The 14,624-nt window shown below is 45.6% G+C and overlaps 1 protein-coding gene across 1 annotated transcript in view; it reads right to left on the bottom strand.

Annotated features, from left to right (window-relative positions):
- Positions 1–14,624, bottom strand: part of FAM193A (family with sequence similarity 193 member A) — a 159,440-nt gene that overhangs the window by 32,721 nt on the left and 112,095 nt on the right. The window contains exons 14-18 of the mRNA XM_075992888.1: positions 6,791–6,989; positions 5,564–5,833; positions 3,913–4,186; positions 3,033–3,216; positions 1,768–1,998 (exon numbers count right to left, since the gene is read on the bottom strand). Coding sequence (XP_075849003.1) covers positions 1,768–1,998; positions 3,033–3,216; positions 3,913–4,186; positions 5,564–5,833; positions 6,791–6,989 — 1,158 coding nt within the window. The remainder of the gene's footprint in view (positions 1–1,767; positions 1,999–3,032; positions 3,217–3,912; positions 4,187–5,563; positions 5,834–6,790; positions 6,990–14,624) is intronic.

The raw sequence follows: 14,624 nt of genomic DNA on the forward strand, positions 1-14,624 counted from the left end.
CAACCAGCCATTGTCACCGAGCCTCAGCACAGACCTGTGGGCTGTCCTATGGCATGAGGTCAAGGGAGAGAGTACCAGGATGAAGAGGAGGTCCCATGAGGTGTGAGTGGGTGTTGACCTGAAGACTAGATCCAGACTGCCTACAAGGTCAGAGGGCAAGTGCCTGGGGTGGAGGATACCCCAGAAAGCATTGGAAGGGGCCCAGTGGCTCCCGTGAGTCCCATTGTGAGGTCTCAGGTCTTGAACCACCGTGGGGCCTCTGATGCCAGAACACATCATGTGCTCCTCACTTCAGAAGATGAGGCAAACCCAGATCTTGTGAGGCACAGAACAAGCTTCTCCCCTAAAGCCTCCCAACTAGACCCCAAAGCCAGTCCAAACCTACTTTAGGATTGTGAGGTACAAGCAGAGCTCTTGATGGTTAATCCAATTAGAATAATCACAATTAGCGTAGAATCAAAACAGCCAAGTTGGAAGCAACAATATAAGACATAAGACCCAACCTCTGGTCCATGTGGGAATGTCTCCTTCTCCTCTTCATGTCCTTGCCTGACCAAGCTACAGGCAGCGACCTTGCCCCTTCCTAAAGCAACCATCCCACTGTCAGAACCATAGCAACATTAACAAGTTCCTCTCTGCCTGTGGCCCACATCTGCTTGGATCTGGCTCTTGGAGCCAGATCTTTTTAGTGAGCTGAAACCAGGAGGATCTTTGGAACTGTTCTAGTATAGAGGTGCTGTAGAAAATCCTCCAAGAGAAATTTTGCCAGGGGCAGGGTAGATGCAAATCATAGATTTAATCGATTCCCAGCAGTACCAACATTAGCATCGAGTGAGAACAGAATATCTTGGCCAGGCGCAGTGGTTCAAATCGGTAATCCTAGCACTCTGGGAGGCTGAGGCAGGACTGCTTGAGCTCAGGAGCTTGAGACAAGCCTGAACAAGAGCGAGACCTTGTCTCTACCAACAACAGAAAATAATTAGCCAGGTATGGTGGTGTACACCTGTAGTCCCAGCTACTCAGGAAGCTGAGGCAGGAGATTGCTTAAGCCCAGAAGTTTGAAGTTGCAGTGACGTATCCTCTAATCACGTCACTGCACTCTAGCCAGGGTGACAAAGCGAGACCCTGTCTCAAAATAAATAAAAAGAATATAATTTCTCATTTATTAGCAGACAGTTTGAAGTCTGCTCATAGCTCCTCACTGGGCCACACAGACATTTACTTTTTGTGACACACCACGCCCTCTGGTGAGGTGGAAACTGCCCAAGACTTCCCACAAAGGCTGGTCATTTTAGTCTTCCACATCAATGTATGCACTGGCCTTCATCTGGAATGGCCAGTGGTACAAGAGGAACATGGACCTGTGCCAAATGCCCTTCCAATCCCATATCAAAGTCACTTCTTCAGTCACAGGCTCCAAAAGCCCTCACAAGCTCCACTTCCACTACCTCTACAATAGAGGGCTCCTTCTTCCCTACTTCCTTGGGAAGGAAGGTTCTCATGCAGACAAAGCTGGGTCTGCTGCTGCCCCTAAGATGGCCAGCACAAGAACTTGACAGCTTGTGTTAGATCCACTAGCAGAACCATTACACAAAAGGGGAAGTAGCTTCCTGAAAGTACAAAGTAAGAGTTTTAACCAGCTTCCAGTTCAGACCACCAGAGACAGACGGGAATAAGTCAACTTGCTTCAGAGCCCCCACCGCCTGCAGCTCAACCTTGCTCCTAGAGAGCACAGCAAGTGCCTCAGACCCAAGCTACATCACTTGCCTTTCTCTGCTTATGCCTTGCTCGCTTGGCTGCTCGAGTGCTGCTTACTGGTTTGGTCTCTGAGCTGTTTATAAACTGTAACAAATCCTCTACCCTTCGGTGGTCAACGACACTTTCCCTTTCCGAGATCTGATCCATTTTTTTAGGCTGCTCTTCTTTCCTCTTGGTCAGCCGTAAACGAAGCTTCTCTCTCATTTCTGCATAATTCCTACTTGTTGGTGCAGCTGGAGGCTAAGACAAATAACACAACTAAATTAAACTGCAGGTTTTAATTCTGAATGTAACAAATTTCAGATATCTCTACAAATAAACTGTTTTATTATAAGTAGTACATGTTCATTGTGAATATAATGAAATAAGATAAGCTGGCAGAAAAAAGAAAAACTATCATCACCAAGTTATTCAAAAGTTGCATTCTGTCACCTACCCCTCAAATTTTATACATTCATGAAAGACCTGGGAAAGAACGTACAACTAAGTACACAAATGGATGTTTTTTTAACTGAAAAGAAACAATTACACATACTGATTCATCTACTTGTTATTTAATACAGTGTGAATCTCTTTTCATGTCAATAAAGGTACCTGTAATATCTGTCCATCCATTTGTAGATTTCCTTTTCAGTGCCAAAAAGGAAAATAATTGCCCTCAATTCTACTGCCAAATTTCTTACTATTAAAAACTGAAGTAGAAAAACTACAAGCCCCTGCTTTTCCTACTGCTCATCTCTCATAAATCATGAATGATAACTATTTATACAAATTAAATTACTGCTCTGGAAAGATGTATAAGTATGTATGGGTACCACCATCCTTTGCATTCAAACTATACATATAAAACACTGATGCAACTGGCTACATAGTATTCCACTGTATGGATGTACTATGTAACAATGTCCTACAGCTGGGCAATCAGTAGATGCCCCCCACTTCACCAACTATTTTAAAAATCATAAACAAATATAAAAATACAGTGATGAAATCCTTATAGCTAAATCTTTGGGCAAATACTTTTTATTGTTTCTTTCTTTTTTTTTTTTTTTTTTAATTGCCATAGTACAGGGTATTTTTATTGTTTCTTTAGGTAAGTATAACTTAAAAGTGGCATTGCTATTTCAGACCACATCCGGATTTTAACTCTGCTGCAAATGAAGCTTTCCATATAATATAACCACACCTTGAATGAGTCTAGTATATAATGCTTGTGAAAGAGCCTGCGTGTTGCACACTTCTCATTTCCCAACAGGCTGGCCTCACACACTTACCCCACCATGCCCGAAGAACTCGCAGTAGCAGCAGTCACAGTACTTGCCCTCCTTCTGGGTGGTGGAGGTCGAGGTGCTGGAGCTATGCTCAGAGCAGCTGTCCTCGTCCCCACTCTCATCCCCGTCATCCTGCTGCGGGTCATAGACACCATTCTCGCAGCGGTGTCCTTCACAGTCAGGGTCACTGCAAAACCACACACAGGCTCGTTAGCAAATGGCCTGCCTTCTCTCACCCTCCCATAGTTCTGCCCATTTCACAGATAAGAGGCAGAGGATGTGTGCCCCAGGGTGTCACTTGTAGTCAAGCACAGGTGGCAACAGAGGGTTTGGGCAGGAGGCACAGCTTACAGGCAGACAGTCACTCATAGCACTTGTAAAGCGCCACGAAACAGAAACAGTCTCTCCAATGTCTCCTTCTGTGACTGTTCCTGCCACCTGCTTCCACACTGAGCAGGAGGGAGGGATGGCTTCAAACAGGTGAGTTCAAAGATAACAAAAATTTGTCTTCTATAAAAAAACACTGTTGTTTGCTGTACTGTGCTTCACTATATACATTTTATACATTTTCTTCTGACTCTATCCAATGTACAACAAATACAACTTAAAAACCAAACAAGAGACGTGCCCGATGTTGCCCATCGTTAGGGGTGGTCTGCCCACCGACCCACAGTGGCTCAGCATCTCTGCTCTTCCCTTGTAGAGCTAGAGGCTGGGATGGGAATTCCCCATGGCCTCTGCTGGGGATGACCCTGCAAATCCCTCTGTATTCCTCTGACTTTTCAACTGCTCATGTTTCCGGGGGCAGTTTCTGTAGCTGTGTTAGTATGCATAACACCCATTTCCCAAAGTGATTCCAACCACCCCTCTAGGACCTGCTCACCTGCAGACACTAGGAGGGGCACTAATGGAGCCGTCTGTGGTGGGGGGCAGGGGAGTGGGACAGAAGCTTTTGCGTGTGTCCACAAACCCGGGAGCTGTGGTTGCAGCTTTGGGGAATGATGGGGCTGTAAGATTTGCAAGGTGAGGGGTGGAGGCAGGCGAGAGTGCAGCAGGAGAGAGTGCTGGGAGCGGGGCCAGGCCCGTGGGGCTGTTCCTTGGGGCTGTCGGTGCCGAGTGTCTATGATCCTCCTTGTTGATGCCATGAAAGACATCGCCTGCATCGAGAGACCGAGAGTCATGGCCAATGGCTGAAGAAGAAACAGACATTCATGTTTACCTTAATCACAATTTTTCACCAATGTTTTGTCTTAAAAATGTCTGAACCTATAGAAAGTTTGAAGGAACAATACAAACACCCTTCATCCCTTACCTTGATTCATGATGATCTATCATTTTGTCATATTTACTTTATTTCTTATATACACACACATTTTTTGGCTTAACATTTAGAAGTTGCACTCACTCCTAAACACTTCAGCATGAATTCCTGAGAACATGAACATTTTGCTGTATGACCACTATACCATTATGACACCAAAGACATTTAACATGGACACGGAACTCTTAACCAATGCACAATTTATATGCAAATTTCCAATCTTCTCCATATGTCCTTTAGTGCTTTCCCCCCAACATAGCTTCTTCCAAGACATTTTTCAATAGGCCAGCTATCTGCCAACTTGGATTTATCTTGTCTCAATACATTCAGGTGAAACATTTGGGGCATGAATCCTAAAGGTTATGTTGGATTCTTCCCATTTCTTGGCAGTAGGAAGCACCTAATGAATGTCCTTTTGTTCCATGACAGTGTGCAGAGGGTTGCCTGCCAGATTCCTCCAGAGTAAGATGCCAGATTCTGTCATCCTTTTGTAACGTGTCAGTCCCATGAGCGGAAATGCTCTGTTCCCCAAACTGACATCCAACATTCTTATCATCCACTGATGATGCGAGCCTGAACCAGGGACTACAGCAGAGCTAGCTGCAGAGTGCTGACATGCCACTTCTACTCTTCTTACTCACACAGCAGTGGTGTACTTCTGTGAAAAAGAGCTGCCCTGCCTCCCCCCTATGGACTCTCAACCTTCTCTGTGTGGTAACATCCATTTCATGACTCTTTCTGATGCTCAGTCTGTCCAAACTTTGGATAGTGAGGCCCCATTTGAGCCACTCATGAGTTCTCCATTGGTCTCTAATTACTTTCAGGCCCTCTTCCCACTGTTGGATAGTGGATTAACACGAGTGACAGCAGGGGGTGGGTGACAGGCAGCTCTGTCAGCTCTCCTTGCTCAACATTTTCCTAAAGCAGCTTCTGAGGAATCCCACCACATGCTCAGAAAGCAATGGCCTCTTCCTGTCACAGAACAATGGGCACAGAGACTGAAGGCAAGACCCAGTGCAGCACAGCCCCAGTGGGATTTAGTATAACAGCTAAAATTCTTGTCAGAGCCCTACAGGCCAAGCTCTTTGTAGGTGAACATTTGGGGCATTAATTATATTAGCATAGCCTCTGGGAGGCTAAATAAAAGTCAATTACAAAGATGGTAAATAAGCCGAGCCTTTTATGAGGGTCCCCAAGGACTAACAGGCCTTACCTATTGAAGGAGGTCTCTTGGACGACACTTTGAACTGGCTGTTGCTCGACTGCACTGTGGTAGCTGTGCAGGACACGGAGGACATGGCTGATGAGGTGGCCATGACAACTTTGTTTGTTTCCATAAAAGCATCTTGAAAATTGTACAGACATTTCTTTTTTGCAGCATTTTTTTTCTCTTTATCCGAAACTGCAGGTGTTTCACTGCTAGACGGAGGTGGAAGGGCTTCAGGTCTTGTTTCTGAGAGTGTTGGCCCTAATATATCACTCCCTTCAGAGAAGAATGGGAAAATTAAGACTTCTAACAGAAATAATACTTAGCTAAACCCTACAAGACATGCTGATGATTGGAACACTTAATACTGGGGATGTACTGTAGTTAGGCCTCCACTGGGCTGATATTGGTCAGCTGGTTTTAATCTAAGAAAACATCTTTATTGAGCACCTACTATGTGCCGATTCCTGTGCACAGTGCTTCCTAAAGTCATTTAATGCTTTAAAACTACTTTCTGAGGTTGGTACTATTACACTCATCCTAAGAAGATGAAGAAACTGAGACTCAGAGAGGCTAAGCAACTTGCCCAAGGTCACACAGCTAGAAATCCTTCCCAAGCACAGATCGGGATGTCCAGTCTAGCTTGTTGTTCTGAGCGCATGCAGGGGCTGGGTGTGGGGCTACCACGAGCTCTGGCCACATGAAGACAGAGATGAGGCATAGCTACCAGCCCCTCCTCAGGTGTTCTGGGCCCTGCGACTGAAGTCAACAGCTGAGCCTCAGCAGCTGAGGCAGCTGGGGAAGAAGGAGCTTATTAGAAGGGAACAGATCCCATGTAGGGCCAATACAGAAATCAGAGAAAAGGAACAAAAGCCACGGCATTCAAGTCGACCGTGACACTGTCTCCCTGCCCCTTTTCACTGGGGCTGAGGTCTGGTTGTCACTACTGCTGAGAATCATAGGCTGGACATCAAACGGTGCAGACTAGACCCTGGGCTGACGCACAGCCACGGAGCCAGAGCCTTGCTCTGCTCCATCAATGCAGGGGACTGACTAGTGGCAGATGCAAAGGATGGGGCAGAAGGACAGCCCCCAAGGACCCAAGGACGGAGGTGAGGGAGCAGCAGCTGGGTATAGCTGCACCAGAGCTTCTACAGGAGGTTACAGCAAAGTGTCAATCTATTCAGCTTGGGTTATTTTAAAACTTTAAGAAAGTTTTAACAGATTCCTTACCAGAAATTGTATCTGGCAAGAAAGTGCCAGGATTCCAGTTCTTATCATTCATCACTTCTGATCCCCAAAGACTTATAAATTTAGAACTATTCCACTCTGGAGTATTCCCAAAACAGCTCGGATAAATATGGTCTTGAAGAGATGCATTGAATACCTGATGCTTATTTGTGTGATTCTGAACAGGTGCTGGCGGTAAAGCCTACAAAAAAAAATTTTCTAATCACATATCAAAATTAATATTCTGTTTACCTAAGTAGTTAAACTACAAACAGACAAATCATTACTGAAAACCTTGTGGGATATGCTCACCATGAGCTTGTGTCCATGGATGCAACACATCTCACAAAGCACTTGATTTATTTATAAGACTATACACAATAGGTCAAATTTCAACCAAATGTAGATTTTAAAAGCAACTGATGCCTCATGGAATATATAAACAAACTTTGGACAACTCAGTAGCTGCTCATATTCCTACCTAGTCACACCGAGTGTGGTTAACATGCATAAGGTCTGTCCCTATGGCTTATTCTCATCTGGCATTTTAATGATCATAGCAAATAAGTCAACTTTAGAATCACTGATGAAAATGGGTAAGCCCTTACACTGATCTCTGACACTTGGGTGAAGTACACAGCATAAGTCTGAAGAACTAGAGGGACTTTATGTTGTGCTCTGAAGCTCACGGCGCTCTCCAAGGAGCCACCTCACAGGCAAGCCATGCAGTGGGCTCCGTGGGGCAGATCCTGGTTGAAGGCATCAGGGGACAGTGACTTGGGTCTGGCCAGCAGCCACACAGTTATTTGGTGACCAGCCACCTGGCTGCTCCCTGCACCCACCTGGGCCCACCCTCCGCCTGAGCCCGTGTCCAGGCACTAGGCCCTGTCTGCTGACCTCCTCAGGAGCTCCTGAGCAGCCCCGTTCTCACAGCGGCACGGCCGCAACAGCCTCCACACTTGCACTTGGGCCTTTCCAGTCCTTTTCCTCACAGCAGCCAGAGTGACCTTTTTTGAATGTAAATACGAGCATGTCACTCCTCTGCTCAGAACGCAGCAATGGCTTCCCAGCGTTCAGGCCCCATGAGACCCGAAGGAGCTGGGCCCACCTACACGTACCCCTCCTCTCATGCTGGACACACAGGCCTTCCCATGACCTCCACACTTCCATCCGACCCTGAGCTGTGGCGCATACCATGTCCACATTCTAGAATGTCCTAGCCTCAGCTCACTACCTTGTTCATGCACACTCATGATCAGGCTGAGAAGCCATCACTGCCTTTCCTCTCACCACCCAAGACCCAACATTCAAGACCAAGTAAGCCTTCCCATGAAAAACACTAAAATCTGTAATTTTTTCTCTTAGCACTTACCATGGTAATAATTCAGGACTTACTTGTAGCCTATTGGTTTAATGGGTGCCTTACCCCAAATTATGTGTGCTTTATAAGTGGATGGCACACCTGGAGCCTGGGTGCCGTCACCCCCAGCCCTTGTCAAGGCGGAACATGGTTTCCCCTCAGCAGGACTGAGGCACTGCTGGGATAAATAAGCACCAAGGGACAGGCCTTGCCCTACAGAAAAAAAGCTACACCTAATAATCATGCCCTTTGGGATGCAGAAATAAGCAGTGAATTCTGTGAACTCAAATGGGAGGGTTCCTAAGAGCAGGTGATGGTCTCAAAGAATCTTGAGGCCCTGGCTGGTGCAGAGGAGGGAAAAGCACAGGGGTGGCCCATGAACATGGATGACAGCATGGCACCCCAAGTGGCTCAAGGACAGGGGTAGTGGCCATATCAGAGACAACATTGTTTGACTTTATCCTGAAGGGACCATGGAGCCACAGAGGGTTGTAAGCAGCAGAGTGAGATGATGAGGTCAGTTTATTAGAAAGACTGATCTGTGGCAATGCTGTGGGTAAACCAGAGCAGGAGGACGACACTGAGGTAGGCAGTTAGGGGATGTGGATGAAGCAACAGTGGTGAAGGTGGCGAGGAAAGGAGCAATCCTGGAACTATCAAGACAACAGCTGTGACTGAACATCTAGGTCAGGGACTACCATTCCAGGCATCAGCCGGATCTGAACTCTAGTCCCAGGTCTTGGCTTTGGGCCTACAGTCTGATGGGCTCAATGCCAGTTCTGCTTTTTACTAGCTGTGTGACCTCAGGCAAGTCACTCAATCTTTTTATGCTTTAATTTTTATTTGTAATATGGAAATACCTACCTCCAGGGGTGGTGGTAAGAAGTCAGCACATTGCCTGGCCCATAATAGCATTCAGTGAGTGTGAAGGTAGATTATTTTCATTTTTTAAGACTACAATCCCTAGACACAAAACAACCAAATAACTGAACGAATCCTACCAGCTGTGCCCATTCTCCCACAGGGTTTTGGAGCAGAGAGGAAGCAAGAAGGAACTCCCCCTGGACTACGGGGCAGCTCAGTGCGGGGAACAGGCCCAGGAAGGTAGGGTGTGGGGTGAGGGTAGGGGCTGGAGCAGATGCTCAGGACTTGACAGGGGATGGGCATCCACAGTACAAGCAAGGGCTGCAAGCAGCTATTCTGGCAGGGGAGCCCTGGGGGCAAACAGTAAGGAAAATGAGAAAACCATATTTCCATAGATGCCAATTCTTACGAAGTAGTAGTAAGCTAAGAGCTGCTTTGCAGAGAAGTAACTGATGAAAAGTAATAATTAAGTAGGAGAAGTTTTCTCAGTTTTGGGGACCTTCTGCTAAGGTGCAGAAATACTTGACAGGTGTAAACCAGTCAGCCTTCTTACAATGCACAACTCTGGCTTTGAGAAGTGGCTTCACCTTGCTAGCCCAGCTGATAAAGTCTGAGTAGCAAAAGCACCTTCAGGGCTCTGAAGCTACTTAAGTACTTCCTGGGACCCTCTAAGATGAGACTGTGAGTTGTTTGCTTTCCTCTCTGGAAAGCCTGGCTGAGAGCCTGGACTCCACCACCATGTGTGTCTAGAGAGCTCTTGCTAATCCTTCAGACCCTATTCCAGCATCACCTCCTCTGCAAAACCTCTGCACTCATTTACACAGTTTTTCTCCTTAGAGTATTTTTCTGCTTCATGTCTGTAGGTTCCATTAGGTATGCAGTAGTATTTTGATGTTTTGTCTAGTTATGTTTTTGTCTTCTCTTTAGACTGTGAGGTCTTTGAAAATAGGCACCAGGACTAGCTGATTTTTGTTTTCCTAGAATGTAGCACAGGGCCTGGCACATACTGGGTGTTCAATAAATGTTTGTTGAAAAGTGATTAGCTCAGAGGAATAAGGAAATGCATCTCTAAAACCGTGATACTGGAAACATAAGATAGTGATTCTACATATTCAATTTATACACTCTTCAGAAACCTACCTACTCAGAAAAGGAGGCTCAGTTGTAGAGACAAAAGGCAAAAGTAAGAAAAAGGGAAATCAGTAACTTTAAAAAGGTGTATTTTTCAGTGTTTTTGCACAAGATGCCTACTGGTCTTAATAGTTTAAGCGTTTCCTTCAGGAAAAAATAGGTATCACATATACCTTTGTGACATATGACATGTATGTCACATACATACATTTTTGGGCCATGCCTTGATAAGTCCACCAATGATTTAACCATAAATTAAGTCTCTCAGAATGTGGATAATGCTATTAAATTAGAATACTGATTTCACTCTTTATATAAATCCACAAAGCTTCAATTAACAAGTTTTGAATTATTCTCCACTTTGAGACAAAAAAAGTAAGCCACAGGAAGTTTTTGCTTTAAATGAAAGCTCTGACACAAATGCAAACACACTAAAAAAGCTTTTTTTTTTTTTTTTGAGACAGAGTCTCGCTTTGTTGCCCAGGCTAGAGTGAGTGCCGTGGCGTCAGCCTAGCTCACAGCAACCTTAAACTCCTGGGCTCGAGCGATCCTTCTGCCTCAGCCTCCCTGGTAGCTAGGACTACAGGCATGTGCCACCATGCCCGGCTAATTTTTTATATATATATCAGTTGGCCAATTGATTTCTTTCTATTTATAGTAGAGACGGGGTCTCGCTCTTGCTCAGGCTGGTTTTGAACTCCTGACCTTGAGCAATCCGCCCGCCTCGGCCTCCCAAGAGCTAGGATTACAGGCGTGAGCCACAGCGCCCGGCCTAAAAAAGCTTTTCACTAAGCCCAAATTCCAAGTTTATCCCGGCACCGAGTGATATGGCATGTCCTCTACACTGTACAAAAAGTGAGCCAAGAGAGCGCAACACCAGATCATCACACACATGCTTGAGGGAGAGTTCCAACACTAAGTTTTCAAACAAAAAGGAATTCCAGTTATATTGTAGGTAACAAGAAAGTTGAGTGACTCTATTCTGTATTTCTGCTTAATTGAGGGTTCTCAACATTTCTCCCAGAGATAGTAAAGAGGCAAAAGGAACATCTTTGTCTTGGCCTTGCTAGTTCTCAGTCTGCAAGAACTGAATACTACCTCCAAAATAAAAAACAGACCAAAGATCCCCAATAAAATACGAACAATATGATCCCCAAATTGAATTTTTTTTTTTGGAGACAGAGTATCACACCCTGTTCCCTGGGCTGCAGTGCTGTGGCATCAGCCTAGCTCACAGAAACCTCAAACTCTTGGGCTCCAGTGATCGTCCTGCCTCAGCCTCCCAAGTAGCTGGGACTACAGGTGTGTGCCACCACGCGTGGCTAATTTTTCTATTTTTTAGTAGAGACGGGGTCTCACTCTTGTTGAGGCTGGTCTCGAACTCCTGACCTCAAGCGATCCTCCTGCCCTGGCCTCCCAGTGTGCCAGGATTATAGGCGTGGGCCACCTCGCCAGGCCTGCAATCTATTTTTGACCCCATTTTCCACATAGCTCCTCCCGCTCCCCACTGCCAATTTGAACTAAAAACTTATACCAAGTTTTAATTCTATTAAACACTTTAGCAGTGGTTGTACTTAATTTTCAAAGTAACCTGGAGAGGGAGGTATAAAGACATCCTGGTTGGCCGGTCACGGTGGCTCACGCCTGTAATCCTAGCACTCTGGAAGGCTGAAGTGGGAGAAATGCTTGAGGCCAGGAGTTCGAGACCACCCTGAGCAAGAGTGAGACCCCAATCTCTACAAAAAAAAAAAAAAAAGAAAAAGAAAAAAAAAAGAAAAATTAGCTGGGTATGGTGGCGCACACCTGTAATCCCAGCTACTTGGGAGGCTGAGATAAGAGAATCCTTGACCCCAGGAGTTTGAGGTTGCAGTGAGCTGTCATGATGCTACTGCACTCTAGCCTGGGTGACACAGCAAGACTTGCCTGAAAAAGGAAAGGGGAAAGGGAGGCGGGAAGGGAAGGGAACGGAAGGAAGGGGGAAGGGAAGTGGGAAGTGGGAAGGGAAGGGAAGGGGAAAGAGGGAAAAAAAGGAAAAAGGAGAAAGGAAAGGGGTAAGGGGAAAGGAAAGGGAAAGGAAAGAGAGGGGAAGGGAAAGGGAAGGGAAAGGGAAGGGGAAGGGAAAGGGAAGGGAAAGGGAAGGGAAGGGGAAGGGAAGGGAAAGGGAAGGGAAGGGAAAGGGAAGGGGAAGGGAGGGGAAGGGGAAGGGAAGGGGAAGGGAAGGGGAAGGGAAGGGGAAGGGAAGGGGAAGGGAAGGGGAAGGGAAGGGAAAGGGAAGGGAAAGGGAAGGGGAAAGGAAAGGAAAGGAAAGAAAGAAAAAGACACACCCTGGGCTCCAGAAACTGCACCCAACTGACCCCACCCAATCACCAGGGTCCACTGAATACACTAAACTCACTGAGGGACTGTGATCACTTTTAATATTCTTCACATTTCCAGTGGAGAATTCAAGACATCTTCTACTTTACTTCTAGGCCCTTTCTTAGTATAATGATTGTTGCGTAACACACTTTCTGTGTTGGATAAAAAAGACACAGCATTGAAAGTTGAACACCTTGGGTTGCAGTAGAAATTCTGGAACCTACCACTCCGAGGCCACAGGATACGCTTCTTCTCTGAAGAAGCAGTGAGTGCAGCCCCACCTGCTTGCCTTCGCTCATCTCTCTAAGACTGTTCTTTCCTCCTTGGCCTAGGCTTTGTTGGGTAAGTGGGGCTGGAGAAATCCTGAACCAAGAGAAGTAACACCAAATACCTTTGTAACCAACTGGTATCGACAAAGACAAAGGATGAAAAGAGACAAGAAGGTGGTGAGAGAAAGACAGTGGAGGTGAAAGGAAAGGACATGCTACATGAGGAGTGGCTGCCCTCAGAGCACGGTTGCACTCAGGCAGCAGTCCTGGAGGCTCTTAAGCAGGGCCCAAGGGTCTCAGGTGGCTCCTGTTCCAGCAGACTTAAGTCCTTGTAAAGAAACCATTCCCCATTTAGGGCCTTGGGGTTCTGCAGAGCCAACTGAACAGGACATGATCTCATAATAAAAAAATTACCTTTTCATGGAAACAAGCTATGGGTGATGTCAGTAGAAACAACAAAAAACAGACTTGGGGCCGGGCGCGGTTGCTCATGCCTGTAATCCTAGCACTCTGGGAGGCCGAGGTGGGTGGATTACTCGAGGTCAGGAGTTCGAAACCAGCATGAGCAAGAGTGAGACCCCGTATCTACTGTAAATAGAAAGAAATTAATTGGCCAACTAATATATATAGAAAAAAAATTAGCCGGGCATGGTGGCGCATGCCTGTAGTCCCAGCTACTCGGGAGGCTGAGGCAGTAGGATTGCTTGAGCCCAGGAGTTTGAGGTTGCTGTGAGCTAGGCTGATGCAACGGGACTCACTCTAGCCTGGGCAACAAAGTGAGACTCTGTCTCACTAAAAAAAAAAAAAAAAAAAAAAAAAAAAAAACAGACTTGGATCCTCAAGGCTGCACTCAAACAACAGAATAATTAAGTGTGAAATGCTGGGTGTGGTGGCGCACACAAGAGAAAAGATAAAATAAAAAAATAAGTCAGGGAACAAGAGAATATAAAAAGTTGCTAGACATATTTGGAAAAAGGTAAAGCTTAGAAATAAGAATTACACTGGGTATTAAAACTTATGTCGTAGGCTAGGCACCATTAGAGAATCACTTCACTGGAAGACTGATCTAAAAAGAGTTCTCACAACATGGAACCACAAGACAAGATGTGAAACTTAAGAAGGAGTGCCAAGGATGAAGAATAGAATGAGGTCTATTGTCATCTTACCAGAGGATCAGAAAAGGACAAGAAAATAGCAGAGGGAATATGGAGATAAAAATGATCAGATAGGAATCTAAAATGACTAATACACTAAGGGCTCTAATGGAAAAAAGTAGACAATATTCATGAACACATGGACCATGTGAGCAGAGACACAGAAAGAAATGTAAGCAGTAAAAACAGTGTAAGAGAAACAGAATGGCAGCGACAGGCTCAGCAGTAAGAGTCTGTGAGCTGTAAGATATGGCAACAGTATTCCTCAGACAACATGCAAAGAGGGATGAGAATGAAAAACAAAAACAAAAACAATCCACCACCACCAAAATAGAACAATCATCCACAAACTGCAGGACAACTGGTATTCTAGCGGGAGAGAACAAAAATATTTGAGCTGGGCGCAGTGGCATGCCGATAGTCACAGTTACTCAGGAGGCTGAGGAAGAGGATCACTCAAGCCCAGGAGTTTGAGGCTATAGTGAGCTATGATCCTGCCACTGCACTCTGGCTCTGGGGGACAGGGTAAAACCCTGTCTCTAAAAAACAAATTAAAAAAAAAGGAAAAGAGAGAAATATTTGAAGTAATAATGGCTGAAAACTCTCCAAAAAAGTGACAGACATCACAGATCTGAGAAGTTCAGAGAACATCAAGTAGAATAAATGCCAAAATAAATAAATGCCAAAAGCTACACATAAGC

Source organism: Microcebus murinus, chromosome 16 (genome assembly GCF_040939455.1).
Source record: "Microcebus murinus isolate Inina chromosome 16, M.murinus_Inina_mat1.0, whole genome shotgun sequence".
NCBI classification, from domain to species: domain Eukaryota; kingdom Metazoa; phylum Chordata; class Mammalia; order Primates; family Cheirogaleidae; genus Microcebus; species Microcebus murinus.